Source organism: Anneissia japonica, unplaced genomic scaffold (assembly GCF_011630105.1).
Source record: "Anneissia japonica isolate Jap-2015-1 unplaced genomic scaffold, ASM1163010v1 scaffold750_len1593409_cov174, whole genome shotgun sequence".
In the NCBI taxonomy this organism is placed as follows: domain Eukaryota; kingdom Metazoa; phylum Echinodermata; class Crinoidea; order Comatulida; family Comatulidae; genus Anneissia; species Anneissia japonica.
The window spans coordinates 1199548-1216952 of record NW_022756705.1 but is presented as its reverse complement, the minus strand read 5'-3'; the positions used below and the strand labels follow the sequence as shown (position 1 = coordinate 1216952).

The following is a 17405-nucleotide window of genomic DNA, read 5'->3' as shown; positions in this document are numbered from 1 at the left end:
TCTCTGTTGTTTAGAATAGGCATGAAGGGGAATTCCCAAGTTATACCTTTGTCATATAGGTAATCTTACAATATTTTCATGTTCTTTATTTTAGTTAAATAACAGATATAAAGTGATGAATTAATACACTAGACACATGGTTTTATTTGAACACTTTATTATGACATCGTAAAGTGAGGAATAAGAACACTAAACACAAGGCTTTATTCGTAGGCCTAGGCCTAGATGCTAGGTGTAGCCTAGGTATCATCGTTCATTCGTACATACGTTTATTGAGCGTTACGTACGTATTAGGTCAAAGGTTACCACAAATTTAACCCAACCTCTCTTTTACGAATCCCCCGATTTACGTACGCCCTCTGGTCCCGTACCGTACGTAAAATCGAGGTTCTACTGTAATATAAGCTTTATTTAAAACACTCGGGAAAACTTAGCTCAACAAACAGTTGTTTTTCTGCAAGGCTGTGAATACAAACATTTACAGAAACCAGAAATCAAAAGAAACTAAGAAATAAAACCTAAAGTTAACTAACAATTGTTTAACTACCAAATATCTTAACTACACTACATCTTAACCCTTTCACCTAAAAGTTTCATAAACAAATTGAGAGAAATATAATTAAATATCATTTTTTCTATAAGAGAAATAAAATAGTGTTTGATAACAAATGAAAGATAATACATTTTTTTCTAAATATGCTACTATTTAGTCTCATGAAATTATTTAAAAAAATTAAAAATTAATTATTTTAATTAATTTTTATAATTAATGTTTATGAATAATTTTGAAAAAAAAAATGAAAATACCTAGTCAACAGCCAGAATAAAAAAAATCATCTCCACATCAGCACAAATTATTCCTTTACAAAATAAAACTAAATTTGAATTTATTGATCAAGAACTTTTGAAAAAAAAAATGATATAAATTTTCACCCCAAGGGGGGCCTGGCCAATCCCCCTAGGCCTACAATTTGTTCAATGACCTTCTCTGCACTGCCAAGCATAGCGTGATAAGCCTAACTTATATCCGCCTAGCGCCCGTTCAAGGTTGTGGGAAAACTGCACCTAGTATCTTTCAAAAATCCAGTTAGTGTCAAAAAGAAATAATGAAAAAGTATGAAATATTACGATAATATAGTATTATGACCCATCATATTGTTCCTTGCGCCATCATATTGTTCCTTGCGCTGTTACCGATCTGAACGTGAAGATTGCACAGGTCAGGATTTAAACGGTCATGTCGAAGTTCGTTTTCATTTTTTGTAAACAACCAAGATGGCGCAGGCAGAATTGAAAGCCATGTTGTTTTTTTCAGCCACAAAAAAAGAAATTTTATGTGGAAATATGTGGATATAAATAATACTCAAAACTGGTACAGTATGTATATTGAATATATATTTATTGTCAAAAAGTGTCAGAATAGTTACTTTTTGAAAATGAAGTGTATTTTTATTCATCAGTGTTGATGGCGGTGCCTCCCCTTTCAAGGGTATCATATTACAAAATCAACGATCATATGAGGCATGTTGTACTGGCAAAATGGCTAAGTTGTAGCAAAAATTGAAAATCAAGTTATTGGTATTTTCAGATACCTGAGTATGTGATCTTTAAAATGAAGGTACTCATTCATTGAAATTGGACATTTCAAGCCTAAGTTATTAGAAAATAAATGTACAGTACTCTTAATCAAGATAAACATGATTTTGTGTAATTGCCTTTCAAAGTTATTTGTGCATACATTGTTTAATAGAATGAACTATCAACATAACATTAAATAAACAATTTGTTGACCACTTCCAGAACTAATACTTTGGTACATGATTAATAAGACATTAAACTGTTGATCTATAATGCAAAACAAATTTGGATTTTTAGGCGATTTTTTGAGCTCCCATTTACTCAATACTGGCCTATGCGAAAACTTGACCATTTCGCCACGACATGCCTCATATTTCATATTGTTAATTACTCTTATTCAAATTGATTAAAAATGCAATAAGAAACATTTTTTAATAAACATTTTTGATATTTTCTCGAACATTTAGTGAAAATACATGCACACAATACTGCACATACGATTTTTTGTTAATTAATTAATTAAGATAATTGGCAAGCGCTTGAAGCGCTTCTGTAAGTGAAAGGGTTAACTGGAACACAGAACAAAAATACAGTAGTTTATGTCAGATACTACCACAATAGTGTTTACAAACATTCTGTTAAGTGTATTTACAATGTCGCAATTATATGCTTTTTAAATAAAGACAGTTTCAGGCATGAGCGAACCCACTTGCTCGACGCCCAGGACAAGTGTTTTTTACGGTTGGGCAACAAGAATTTTAGGGACCACTTGTCCGTGGATAAGCACTTTTAGAATAGGCTACTTCACCATGTAATGCTTTCATAGTACTTATAAAAAGTTCAACTCTTGACAATACGCAGCATATTTTATAAACAAATTGTCGGCGCACAAAGAGATATCAAACAGAAAACACTCCCGCGATATATTTAACGGTTTAAAAGAAAAAAATATAGGCCTGCTCAATTTAAAATGTGTTATTTTCTGCAGTAAAGTTTGAAAATGAATTCTAATTGTTAAATGTTAGCTAGATCTAGTAAAAAATACCAGACATATTTAAGGACTTTGGGCGCACAGCCATTAGTTGATTAGTTGAGTTGGATGACATAAAATGTCTGGACTTCAAGACTAGTAATTACTTTTGAATACGAATATGAACAGCAGCCATTAGGCCGACTTCAAAAAAGGCCTAGTCTATTTCGTTTGCACGTGTTGGGAAGGCAACATGGGTGGCTCCAGCAGGGGGAGGGGCCAGGGGTGAGAGTTTAGGGCCTATAAATGAATCAATTTCGCTGTCTCAGAGATTCTCTACTTTAAGAAAATTTAGGCCTTGATAGTAGGAACCCAAGTATTTACGATTCTGCGCATCTATTTTTCTAGAGGTTTTCCTGTGCAATTTCAATGAGTTTTTTTGTATCCTCCGCAAAAAAAATACATTTGAAGTAAGTATTGGAATTGATTAAGATCTGCAAATGGGTAAAAACATACGATATGACCAGCGTGTGGCTGAGAACTTTTGTATCGTGGGAATCAACCATACCTGAGAAGTTTTTCCTTGCAATTGCTTTTAAACACGTAATCAAAAAAACGATCAACACACTACATACTCTACATAGAATACTGTATTGTTAATTGTTAATTTTATTTGAATTTCTCCATATTATACATTATTGAAATTCTTGCAAGTTAAAAAAAGAAAGAAAAACATTTTTGCGTGATCAATGAAGTATGTATGTAGGCCTATTAATCTTGTAGGGCCATAGCAAAAATACTTTACTTTTGTATTATTTTTTATGATTATTGTGCAATGATATTGGGACAAGTAAAATTGTCTTCAAGACAAGTGCATTTTTTTAAAGGTACTTGTCCGGGGACAAGTGAAAAAATATGAAATTCCCTCATGCCTGAGTTTCTTAGCATTTTTATATCATCGCTAATTGTGTTCCAAAGTTTTGCACCTCTTATGACGAGCTTCTCTTTTTGTAGTCAGTTTTTGGTTTTGGCAATATTAATTCAGGTTTAGTTCTTTACTGTATATCATAGTAATTATTTGTAAAGACAAATCTGTTTGCATTGGACATCTTTGGGAAGAATTTGGCTGGCTTTTTTTAAATAGTACAAGCTCTGCAAAGCCTTTAATTTTACATTATCTCTTTGTGGACACCAAGAAAGGTTGAGTATTACACCAAGGTGTTTACATTGACTGACAAGATTAATAGGCTCTCCATCAATGTTAATATTTATTTGATCATTTGATAATTTAGCTACTCAAGAGGCTAGCCTTTAAGGAGGCCCCCCCCCCCCCTAAACTGCAGTTACTTTCACTGTATTTTCAGGTGCCAACCGGTTGATGTCAAGCCACATTCATAAATCTCCGATTAGATGCAGCAGACTGAAAGTAAGTTTAAGCAGACCTAAACCGCAACAGTATAAAAATTGTATGGGTATGCCAATGTTAACCATCTGGATACCGGATTCTTTTGTAGTGCAAACCCTTGAATACCGGATTCTTTTGCAGTGTAAAAAGGTTTTTTGCGTTTTTTGAGTATACGTTCTGGTGGATTTTGGGGAACTTTCTGTAAATTATACAGAAAAATGTTTCTAAAAACAAAGAAAGCTTATAGAATAAGCTTTCATTTGATGTATAATTTATATTTTTGGGAATTTTTTTTTCATAATATAATATAATATAATAAAAATATAAAAAAAATAAAAAAAAAAGGCAACAAAAAAATCATCAGAAAAAAAAAAAAAAAAAAAAATTATAGCCCAAAAAAAATAAAAACAACTATAAAACATTCCTATTCCACACAGCTATATAATTTATTTACCCAACCATCCATAACTATAAGCACGATCTTTCCATTCAAAAGCGTCGACCACCCTCGCATTACTAGGCCTATGCTCATCTTCATCAAGAACATCTCCACCGTCAGAACTGCTTGAAGCCCCACTGTCATCATCGCTAACAGACACGTCTAAGTCTTGCACATCTAAAAATTCACTTTACAGTGAGCACCGTGTTTTAACTTCTATAGGTAGGAGTGATGCTTTGCCCTACTAGGCGAACCACTAGACTTCTGAGCTTGCGCTTAGTGACTATGTTCAATGAAATTAGGAATCACTTTTTATCACAGAACCCAAAAAAACGGGCATTAAAAATCATAAAGGGAATAAATATAATTATTATGACAAGGCTCTTAAATTACTCAATGTCAAGAAATTCAGTTATAGAAGATTCAACCTATCTAAAAAGTTGGCTACAAATCTTAGTAAACATCCATTATTCCATAATTGGATCCCAAAACAACAAAAAAATGAAATATATACCTTATGGCCAAGAAATTCAAATAAACACTTCCAAATAAGATGCAAAACTGAAAGATATCAGTCCCATCCCATACTTTATTAAGTTACTCAACCAATTATTCAACAACTCAATTATCATATTCGCTTATTGTTTGCTGTTTCTCATGGACTGCTATGTTTTAGGGGAGGGGTTACATGCAGGGTGAGTTTGCGTACCCATGGTTATGAATGCACGCTTGGATTTTTGTTTTTCTATATTTTAATCTTTTGATGTATTTTTGTGCAATATTGTTTTTTTGTGACTGCCCTTTTGCTGTTTGTGAGTTATATTAGCATTTTTCCTATTCTGTAAACGATTTGCAATTCAGGGAGATTTCCCTACAATTTATTTTTTGGCAATTTTGAATTATCAAGTAATGGAATGTTTCATTGTATTTTAATTGTTGCTTTTGTAATTCAATTTTGAATAAAAAACCAGGAATGAAAAAAATATTAATGAATCTGATCCCCAAGTAGCAGCGAGTATGTACTGCAAATGCAATTTGCAAAACATCACTCCTATGATATTTTTCTGACAAAAAACCCATCGAAATTGGATTGGATTGGATTCAAAACTAGTCACTAAGCGCAAACTTAGTGACTAGTTTCGTGGTTATGTCCAGGCTAGTTATCTGGAGGTCGTGTTTTGTTCACGAATCTCAACCGAATTACTTTTACTTTTACTATTTGGCACAATAACATGTCAGGTAGGGCAAAAAAATCACTCTTATGATATTTTTCTGATGCAAACTCACATCAAAAGTACATTGTCATCTTATTGTGTTGTTTTTATTTTTCAAAGGTTCCTGGAGTGGTGGATGAAAAAAAATTGATTAGGGTGGAACAAACTATCTCTGCCCTTTTGCCGGATATTGTATATTGTTTCAAACAAACATGGAATGTGATAACCTTGAATGGTGATGAATTCATTATTGATTTCAATTATCAACAAATTCTTCCTAAATTAGCAGAATATGTTAAACAAAAACTAATTAAGAAGTACAGTAGCTGTCCTGAATCAACTTCTCAAGCGAGTGACAGTGAATCTCAGCAAATTCCAAATCAGCCAGATAATGATTTCGGTGAGTTATATAAAATCTAAATTGATGTTGATATATTGGTATTGATAAACAATTGACAAAAAAATAAATTATACAGCCTATACAATTCTAGATGAACAAATCTGTATTATTATTTATAGACAGAAAGTAAAATTAGAATTGTTTTTTATATTGTATTTAATTATAACAATTTATCATCATCAATTGGTATTGATAAAAAAATAAAATGAGTGACCGCTATAATTCAGATGATAATAATTATAGGTAGAAGGTAAAACTATTAAAAAATTTTTAACTTGGTAATATTCATAAAGTTCTGTTTTGTTTGTTGATCTTATAGGAACAAATTCAAGCCACAGTGACAAGAAAGAGTCTATTAATGGCGGAAAGGATGAAATAAAAACCAATAAGTCTGCTGAATGTGTTTCAGAAGAACTAGAAAGTACTATAGGTGAACAATGCAAACGACACGGACTTGATGAAAAGGATAAGACACCTAATCAGTCTGAACCTATTCAAACCAAAAGCAGCAAAATATGTAATAGCCAAGGAAAGAAAAGAAAAAGTAGTGTTACTGAGGAGGAAGCTCAAATACAAGATGAAGATAGCATTGAAAATTGTGATAATCCTAGTAGTAAAGATGGAATAATCAAAAGGCATAAGAAAGTGGATGCTCCACAAAACCTCCCTGCTAAATGCAATATTGCTGAAGGTAATAAAGTGAGTGTACAAAATTATGACACTCAGAAAGAACAAGCCAGGGATCAAATGAATGACAAATGTTGCCATATTAGTGAAAGTGAAGATATTACAGGAAAGATTGAAGATACTCAAGGCCAGCATGGAGATCAAAATATAGATACAGAAGGCAAGAGACAAAAGTATTTCCAGGATGATCATCACACAAGACAAGATAAAATTGAGAAAGAGAACAGAGATGATCAAGGCCAACAATCAGGTCAGAATAAAGATGCAAAAGGCAAGATGCAGATTGATTCACAGGATCATCACAAAAGCCAAAGTCAAATTGACAAAGAGGAGAGCAGACATGATGAAGTCAAACATGCAGGTCAGAATAGAGATACAAATGGCAAGCAACAAAATGATTCTCAAGACCATCACACTAGTCAAAGTGAAATTGCGAAAGAGAACACAGATAATCAAGACCAACAAGCAGGTCAGAATAAAGATACAAAGGACAAGAGACAAAAGGATTCCCACGATCATGACACCAGTCCAAGTGAAATTGAAAAAGAGAACACAGATAATCAAGGCCAACAAGCAGGTCAGAATAAAGATATAAAGGACAAGAGACGAAAGGATTCCCAGGATCATCACACCAGTCCAAGTGAAATTTCGAAAGAGAACAGAGATGATTCATGCCAACACGCAGGTCAGAATAAGGATACAAAAGTCAAGAGACGCAGGGATTCCCAGGATTGTCACACTTGTCAAAGTGCAATTGAAAAAGTGATCATAGATGATCAAGTTCATAAAGCAGGTCAGAATAAAGATTCAAAGAGTAAGAAACAAAAGGATTCCCAGGATCATCACATCAGTCAATACCAACAAGCAGGTCAGAATAAAGGTACAGAATACAAGAAACAAAAGGATTCCCAGGATTATCACATCAGTCCATGTGAAATTGAGAAAGACAACAGAGATGTTCAAGACCAACAAGCAGGTCAAAATAAAGATCTAAAGGAAAAGAAACAAAACAATCCCCATAACCATCACACCAGTCAAATTAAAATTAAGGAGAGCAAAGATGATGAAGTCAAACATGCAGGTCAGAATATAAATACAAAAGACAAGAGCCAAAATGATTCCAAGGATCATCACACTAGTCAAAGTGGGAAAAAAGAGAACAAAGATGATCAAGGCCACCATGTAGGCCAGAATGAAGATAAAAAGGGCAAGGGCCAACAAGATTACCAGAAGAATCTCACCAGTCAAAGTAAAATGGATAAAGAGGAGAATGAACAAAAGAAAATTGATGGCAGGAAAAAACAAGGAAATGGTCAACATCACCAAGCCAAACAGAGACTAGATAATGATGGAGGTAAAGTGAAACCTACAGCAGAAAAGAAACATGAGTTGAAGCAATCTCAAAAAGATAAGAGAATAAACTATTTGACAGTACATAATGAGGTCTATCAATTCCTAAAACAATTTCAAGAAATGAAGCTGAAGAAAATAGAAAGAAATTATAATGTCAGCATCAAATGGATGAAAGATGAAACTCAACAGAATCTTGTAGTTCTGTCAAATATTTTTAACGATGAAGAAAGAATGACTGCAGAGAATGAATTTATTCAACTGTACCAAGATGTTTCAAACAGTGTTAAGTTACAGAACATTCCAGTGCAAAATCATAAGTCATCTGATATCAAACAGTCTCTCAAAAGAACAATGCAAGAAAGTAAAAATGTTTTGCTTCTACATAAAGATAACAATGTTTTATTTATTGGTGATGAAAATGATGTAACCCAGGCAAAGAAAATCTTCAAAGGGCTCCTAGGAATTCCTGCTGAAGAAAAACGTCTAAAAAAATCAGTTAAGGAAACTGAAAAATCATCTGGAAGTTCATCAAAAATTACAGTTGGAAAAGGAGTCAAAGTCATCGTCAGACAAGCTGACATCACCAGTGAAGATGTTGATGTGATTGTCAATGCAGCCAATAGTAGACTTAAGCATGATGGAGGTGTTGCAAAAGCTATTGCTGTGAAAGCTGGTAGAGCTTTAGATGTTGAAGGTCAAAGGAAACTAAGAGAAAGAGGAAGTGCCTTGAATGTGTCAGAGGTTTTACACACCGGTGGTTACAATCTGAATGCAAAATATGTTTTGCATGCAGTTGGACCAATACGACAGCATGCAAATTGGCATAAACATGACCAATTTTATCAATTGCTTAAAGACACTTTCTTTAATTGCCTGGAATATGCAGATGAAGAGCTTAAAGCAAAGAGAATTGCAATTCCACTAATTAGCTCCGGAAACTTTGGAGGAGGAAAACGTGAATGTGCAAAAGCATTGGCAACTTCTGTGAATGATTTTGCGCAAATAGACAAATTAAGAAGCTTGAAAGAAATTAGACTTGTCAATATTGATGCCGAGGCAACTCAAGAAATTCAGACTCAGATTGATGCAATCAGAGATGTCCCAAGATCCCAGTGTATTGCAGTTGCAGGAAACATTAACAATGTAAGTGAGCAACTTTTCAAACTAGTTTTATTTTTAGGCAACAGAAGAAGTATTTAAAAAAAAAAATCTATTCTACAATTTAGAAAACATGTAAACACTTGAAATTATATTTATTCATACTCAAATATTCAAATTAATATATTAGATAATGCACAAATTCTGACCAGTAGTAGTGATAATGTATAAGACAAGTAATGACAATGATATGATAATTATGTAATTGTCATGACAAATTAATGGTTTTAAAAAGTGGTGAGCTATGAAAGGGTGGTATTTCAAATACCAAATGTACAGGTCTTAAATGAAGCAGCTTATAGTCTTGAACATTTTGACACCTTTTTGAGAAAATCGGTTAAAAAATGGAACAGTGCAGGCCAAAATGTTTTTGGGGCCAAGGAATTGATTAGTGGTGTCAGAAATAGCTTAAAATTAATTATAGTGGTCAATTTTCAAATTTTATGAATTTCTTTTTATGAATACAAGATACACACTCTAGTATGAGAAATAGGTTCCGTAATTTATGTATTTTTTTTTCTTAATCATTGTAGCATTAGCAATGACCTCCACCAGCTTAATTAAATTTACAAAACATTTTAACAAGCATTATAAATAGGCTTATGTGTATCTTATTTTTGATGACTGATAATGTATACAATATTGACTATTATAGACATGCTATACTGTATAACCATAATGTTGCAACACATAGAAGGTTTATCAGGTAACACTAATTTTAGAGGCATTTGCTTATCTACAGACTATGCACTCAATGAAACAATAAACAATTGTATTTATTGTACAGTATAATGATTAACAAGACTACACAACTAGCTCACTGAAATCCCAGGATTTAATAACTTTTTTTGTAGCATTTTGTGTAGCTTTGTAGAATGCGAGTATCAGCTAAATAGCCACTCTGAGTGCAGAACTAGAGGACTGAAATGTGCCTCAGAAGAGTCGTTTAAACCCTGTTCAATGTGCATGGAAAAGAATGCACTTGTTTGGAAAATACTGAGGTTGGTCTCTTGCTGGACTAGCCAATCACCACCTGAAGGACACCATTGAAAATAAGCGCATAGACTGGGTGGGTCTGTTACCCTTGGTGTTCAGTAGATAATCAAATACACTACCCCTGAAATTGTTCTTATTGATAAACCTTCAGTGTGTTGCAAAATTATTGCTATTGTACTATACTCTACAGTACATACAGAATATCTAATGGTTTTTGATACTGTACGCACATTATGTGTCATCAAAACTAAGATACGTGTAGCCTTATTTATAATGCTCATTAAAATGTTTTATGACTTGAAAAGTATATCAAGAATGGAAATATTGCTACAATGATTATTGATGGAAAAAAAAGAGTTAAAACTGTGCCTATTTTTTCGTACAATACGTAACTTGTACTAACTGTAACACCAAAAAACAAATTAATAAAATATAAAATTTGACCACTATAATTACATTTTTAAGTATTTCTGACACTATTAAGAAGTTTCTTAACCTCAAAAACATAGACACGACTTCAGTTAATTAATTATTATTAATTTACTATTATTTTTTTAATGTTTAAACGAAAAAGGGGTGCTCAGGCACATCACTGCATTACAGACTCTTTGTTTATTAAATTTACTAGATTACAGATTTATCCAATGCTGTAATAGTGAATGGGTTTAAAGTCTGCAAATCACTGGAAGAAACTAAATTAAATCTGGTAATGCTTCTTCTTAAATGCACATATGGAAAAGGTCGAGTACTGCAAGTCATTTATCCAGTTGAGAAATTGCCAAGGAAAGCAATTATTATATTTGAAGAACTGAGAAGTAAGTGCATTTTAATTTATTGGATTTATTTATTTCATATTTTAACAGGAAGTGTAGTAATGTTAAGGAGAAAAAATAAGTTATTTTCAACAATGATAGGTCTAATAATAATAATAATAATAATAGTAATATTTATGGGTAGTGCACATGCAGAGGCAGATATATATGTTTTCTGCCAGGGTGGGAGGAGGTGGAATGCAACAGAAAGACCCCCCCCCCCCATGGTTTGATCTGAGATGAATCAATTTTAAGAATATGCACTACAATAGACTAAAATTACTTTATTTGTCAATCTTCAACCAAATTTTTATATTGGCTGTATAGGAATAAAGTAAGAAGAAAATACCAGTTTTTAATTTTAAGTATGACTTTTTATTTGCATGTTGATCTATTTCATGTATTGCTCCAGCTAGTCGAGCCTATTATTATACCGTAACAAGGACTGAAAAAATGTCTTCAGTCACCTTCTATTGGCTTTTTTGGACATACTTTTTCTTATTTTTTATTTCCCTCACATCCAACAGCAAGTACACTCACCACTTTCAGGATGAGAATGATGCCAAACTAAGCCTCTTTCTGGGGCTTAGGGAGTGGAGCTGTTTTTTAGTCGTAAGAAAAATTCCTGCTGTGACAGGAATCCAACCCAACATCCTGGAATCAGAAGGCAAGCATCTTAACCACTGTGCTCCACTCCACTCCTGACAAGTCATTAGTCAAAATCGGTGTTGGGGATCAGTGCCGTAACTACGCAGGTTAATTGAAGTGGGCCCCCGAGCTCCAAGGGCTCTGATCAAAAGCCGTGCCCCCTTCTCAAAAAAATGTTAAAGCAATGTTTTATTGTGACATTTAACTAGTTTTCTTTCCGCCAAGTAATTTTGGAACCACAAAAATTTGTTTCCTTTATATCCATAGTTTTCAGTTTTTTTCTAGTAGTAATAAATGAGGCATGTTGTGGCAAAATGGCTAAGTTGTAGCAAAAATTGAAATTCAAGTTATTGGTATTTTCAAATACCTGAGTATGTGATCTTTAAAATGAGGGGTCATTCATTCAAATTGGACATTTCAAACCAAAGTTATTGGAAAGTGAATGTACAGTACTCTTAGAGTCAAGATAAATAGGATTTTGAGTAATTGCCTTTCAAAGGTATTTGTGCATACATTGTTTAATATAATGAACTATGAAAAATAACGTTAAATAAACAATTTGTTAACCACTTCCAGAACTAATACTTTCAGACATGATTAATAAGACATTAAACTGTTGACTTATAGTGAAAAACAAATTTGGATTTTTTAGCAATTTTTTGAGCTCCCATATTTTATACTGTAGCTCATTTACTCAATACTGGACTGTGCGACAACTTTACCATTTCGCACAACATGCCTCAAATGTGTGATTTATTGTGTCAAAACACTGTGCAATATCCATAAAGCATGTGGCTATCATTTACATGATTAAGGCCTTAACATTTGAGTGGTACTTCCTGAAAGCTTATTGGTCAACATTTAATTAAAAGGCCATTTTCATTGAGATCAGTGGCATAAGGCCTCTGCTCTCATGCGGTGCGCCGTTTGGCCCTGGGGGCCTGGGGTCCCTCTCATATTGTCCTCGCCCTAGCACCCTGATATAAAAGAGCTTTGTTGATAACATAACAGCATATTGTGTGTCTGACATTGACTGTAAGTAAGACATATTTTTTTATTCAGTAAATATTGAATGTGCTTTTTCTTTTGGTCTTTTCAAAGATACCCTCTAAGCTACATCTAAAAATCAATAATTTAAAAAATCTAAAGATTTATTGTTTAAATAGTACCAGTATTACAAGTCTGAGGAACCCTTGCTCCTAAACTAACCCATCGGCGGTAACATATATTAGTTAACATAGTCAGTTTGCATGTGTCAAGGGCCCTGACTATACTCTTGCCTATTTGCCAACCATCTCGCATCGTGCGGGACGGTCCTGCATTTTAAAGTGATTTTTTATGAAACACGCATTTTGCAGAAACACATGCGTGATCATATATTTGTCACGCATTTAACACAAGTCTATGCGTGATAATGAATTATCACGCATAGACACCCGCTCCGCCCGGCACCCCTAGGAGCCATGTTGGCCCCAGGGCCCTGTTGGCCCCCGTCCCCAAGCCAAACTGGTGTGTTGTCATGCATTTCAAATCTCTCAAGTTGGTAACTATGGTCTTGAACCAGGGCCCCCTCACAACCTACAGTAGTTACGCCACTGTGATGGAATAGCTTTGTGTTCACCGTAATTCAATGTAATAGAAAATTCAAAAATAGCAGTAAAATATGAGTTGTATAAATCATGTTAAGCCAAGAAAGTAAGGATTATTTCTCACCAGTATATTCAATATTATACTACACTTGAAGCAAAATGAAGTTTTTTGATCAAAATGTGAGTTGTCAAAACAGAGCACTAGGAAGAAGACTAAAGCTCTATCCACACTATCAAATTTACTTTGACAAAAAAATGTGACAAGCCCATATATAGTAATGCTATGCCTATATATGGTCATGGTGTGATGTCATCATGCCCATATATGGGCATATCACACTTTTTTGTCACACAAAATTTGATAGTGTAGACAGAGCTTAACATTAGAAAGTGTTTAGTCATCAAACTTGCACACATAAACCTTCGTGTAAAAGTGGTGTGGCTGTTGACAGTTTTTACGAACTGGTGTGTTCAGCACCAAATCAAATTCAAAAGTTATTAATTTCACTATTGCCGAAAAATTGTTGACAGCTCAGCAGTGCTGAATATTTTTATAGCCCTCATTAGTATGGGCTCAAATTAAATGATAAATTAACTACCACCAATCATATTTCATTATAATTCAACAGATATACCCTGCATGACACACCTTTTCATTCACTATCAGTGTTATTATTTTCTTACAAGTTGCTAAACCTTTAATCGATGATGGAGAATCAACTACTAATACTCAACAAAATCTATTGTTCCAATCTATTGAAGTAAGTGACATTCAATTTTTGTTAAAATAGGATTTGTTTTACATATATGCATTGAATAAAGAAGTACTCTTCATCATTAATCGTTTTGTATTATAAGTCTAGGGAACCAAGTTACCTGAGTTTGTTTATGTTTAATTTTTCCCAAAAATTATTGGTATGTGCCCTATTGTTGAGCAGAAACATGTTGATTATAAGCTTCATATATTTTATTAGATGCATTACTGCATTTGTATTACAAATTATTGTCCATTTTTATGTCTGCATGGTTGTAGTTTCTTTTCAAAGGATATCCATTTAAAACCCTATATGTTTAACAAATTATAATTTCAATTATCAATCAATTAAATTCAGGTTTTATGGTCCAAAAATGGAAATACAGGCTTCTTTTTATGTGACCTCTGTATGTTGTAGTGGGGCTGTATACTGACTTGCATGAGAAGATTGTTTCATGTTTATTATAAACTTCAGTAGACATTGTGTAGTTTAATATTTAAAATTTGATATCTTGATAATGAAATTTAGAGTTTTATGAACTACAGTAGTCCACATTAAGCACGTTTTTCTCAAAATGCTGTTTTGGTCGAAATTGAAGTTTGACACTCTTCCTCTTATTATTATTGTTAGATAAATAAGGCCTAACTTGGTTTAAAATTTTGAATATTTTGACATATTTTAAAGATAACATTAAACAATTCAAATGTTCAATTTCAATTTCTTTTCTTAACTTTAACTAACCTGTTAATTAGCATGAACAGTTTGTGTCTGCTCGTGAAAACATTCAGAATGCATGCAGCATATGTTGCTTGTGTCTCTTTGTGAAAACATATACATATACAGTATATATATATATATATACACATATACATAAGTGTGTTAAGTCACTTCTCTGTTCTTCTATTATTATTATCATTCTCTCTTGATGAAGTAACTCTTCTTGAAGTAATAACTTTCATTCTTTGCCTTGTTTTATATTCTGTACTAATTTGTACCAAATTCCTTAACATCTGCTTTCTGCATAAACCACCATATGTACCTACCATACCAGCAAATCATTACAATTCCATCATAATATTGTGGTCTAAAAGTACAGTTTGGGCCAAACTAAGCCACAAAACTCTCCCTGTGAACCCTGGGATTTTTTAATTATTTTTTTACTGTAAAGAATGTTATACACAAATTGCTATAATATTGTATTCGAATTATATTGATGTTGCTGTTGATAATGACTTTGCTTTATTGTGACATTGTAAATATGAGCAAAAAAGTCAAGTACTGGTAGGCCTATTCGGCATAGTGGTTTATTGCACTTTCTATTTTTGAGGGCTGGAAAAGCATCTGGTTTATCAACTTTATTTATTGTCATTGCTGATTTTCCGGTCCAATTTATTGCGGATAATCCAAATGATAAAGTAATTATGCAACTGTAGAGAACATTTTTAAAAGTTGTACCGGGAATTTACACAGAGGATGCACTGATACGTTTTTGTTTTCAAACAACTCTATTTTATCAGCTTCACTATAAAAAAAACTCATATTTTTATTTGCAGGTAGGCATTCACTGGGAAGCAAGTATCCTGGACTTAAGTATGATTCCGTCAAGTATCTTTAACAGATTTCCAGTAAGATGTGAGGATCTAGGTGGTGGGAGGCTGTTGTTGGAGAGTCAACAGAGTACAGAGGAAATAGAAACTTATTTCAATAATGAACTTGAGAAGTGGCTTAATACTCAAGTTGATGGAGTAGATCAGGATAGTAGTGTTCATTGTGATGCCAAGGTACAGTATGTTTTATTTTAATTAATTTGAAATGTTCATTTTATACTAGGATTTGTTATTCAATTTTTTATGTCAAAAATATCCTCTATAGTGCTGTGTTGCACTTGCATAAGTAAATTGGTAGTCAGTGTCAGTTGGTCAATATTTTTTTATATGGGGGCCTAGGCCTGAATGTAGGGGCACTGCCAACCATCACTCATCATTTTGGTTGGTATAATGGCAACTACAGGGCTAATGTCAGTGGCTAAGGTATCAATTATTTTTTTAAAGGTTGATATTTTGCTATAAAACAAAGCGGACTCAAGATTTTGGATAGTTTGTTTTGAGCAATACAAGAATGGGAGATAAGTAATAATTAAATTTAAAGCATTATGAAATAAAGATGTGGTTTATTAGATAGTGAAGGAGACCTGAAAATATACAAATTGCATTAGTGAATATGGTAGTTTCTTGTAGATAGGGCAATTCCAAAAAAAAATCTACTCCAGCCACCAGTACAGACGAGGACTTAAAACTGCTTACCAATATGAACACTACTTTTTCAAATTATTCTCCATTCAAATGCCAATAATTTATTATTTACAGGGAAAATTCAGCATATCTCAGTGTGTGATTGTGACAGGATTTGAAGAGTTTCGAAGTCAAGCGACAACAAGAGATAAACTACTAATATTTCTGTCCAGACAGAAATATGGGGGTGGTGATGTTGAGGGAATTGTGTATCCATTTGGAAATTCAACAAAAAAAGCAATGGTAATTTTCAGCGACACAAAAGGTAACAAAATTTTAGTTTTGTTTGTTGAAATATTTTGTGATTTGTGATACTAATAAATCATCATCTTTATAGCGGTCTGAAATGGCATGTATAATTGTTATTATACATGCCCTTTTTATCGGTCAATTTGGGTGTTTAAACTAAAAAGCAAGAACAAATCTTTTGTTTTTATCCACAACTTCAAAATATTTGTGAAAATTAAATGGCCATACTCATAAAGAATGACTCACAAACAGCTCAAAACAATTTTGATAATAAAAAGGATATGTGAACAACCCTTCCAAACATTTTTAGACAACCTTCCTTCGCCGACCGCCAGGTCGCACTAAAAACATTGTCCTCAATCAGCAAAATAATTATTAGTAGTAGGATGGCATTCCCCTAAGCCGAATGTTTTTGATTACATTTTTATAATCTGCAGTTTTAACAATTAAAAAAAAAGTTCTTTTTTTTATTTGATAGTTGCGAGGTCTTTGATAGAAGCCAGTGAAATGTCTGATGGTAAAGGACAGAGTCTTGAAATATATCCTTTCAAAAAAGTGAGTTTAAAAATGAAATAACCCATCAGCAACTTTGAAAGTTTTCTTTCATTCAATTTATTTAAAAAAAAAAAAAAAAAATTGACTTAGAAGGTGTGATGCAAAAAGTAGAAATAACAGCAACAACAGATTTGGCATGGGTATACTGACAGGAAATAGATCTGACTAATAGTATTCATAAAAATACCAAGGCTAAGTATTACATTTAATTTTTATACAAAGGTTATTAAATATTTATTGCATATTGGTGGAATATGATCCATTTCATTGCTTCTATAAATATTATCATATATATATATATATATG

The 17405-nt window shown here is 33.0% G+C and overlaps 1 protein-coding gene across 1 annotated transcript in view; it reads left to right on the top strand.

Annotated features, from left to right (window-relative positions):
* LOC117124336 (uncharacterized protein PFB0145c-like) overlaps nt 1–17405 on the top strand; it is a 43613-nt gene that overhangs the window by 17161 nt on the left and 9047 nt on the right. The window contains exons 5-12 of the mRNA XM_033270544.1: nt 3913–3974; nt 5727–6006; nt 6326–9189; nt 10829–11015; nt 13937–14010; nt 15558–15785; nt 16371–16560; nt 17023–17099. Coding sequence (XP_033126435.1) covers nt 3913–3974; nt 5727–6006; nt 6326–9189; nt 10829–11015; nt 13937–14010; nt 15558–15785; nt 16371–16560; nt 17023–17099 — 3962 coding nt within the window. The remainder of the gene's footprint in view (nt 1–3912; nt 3975–5726; nt 6007–6325; nt 9190–10828; nt 11016–13936; nt 14011–15557; nt 15786–16370; nt 16561–17022; nt 17100–17405) is intronic.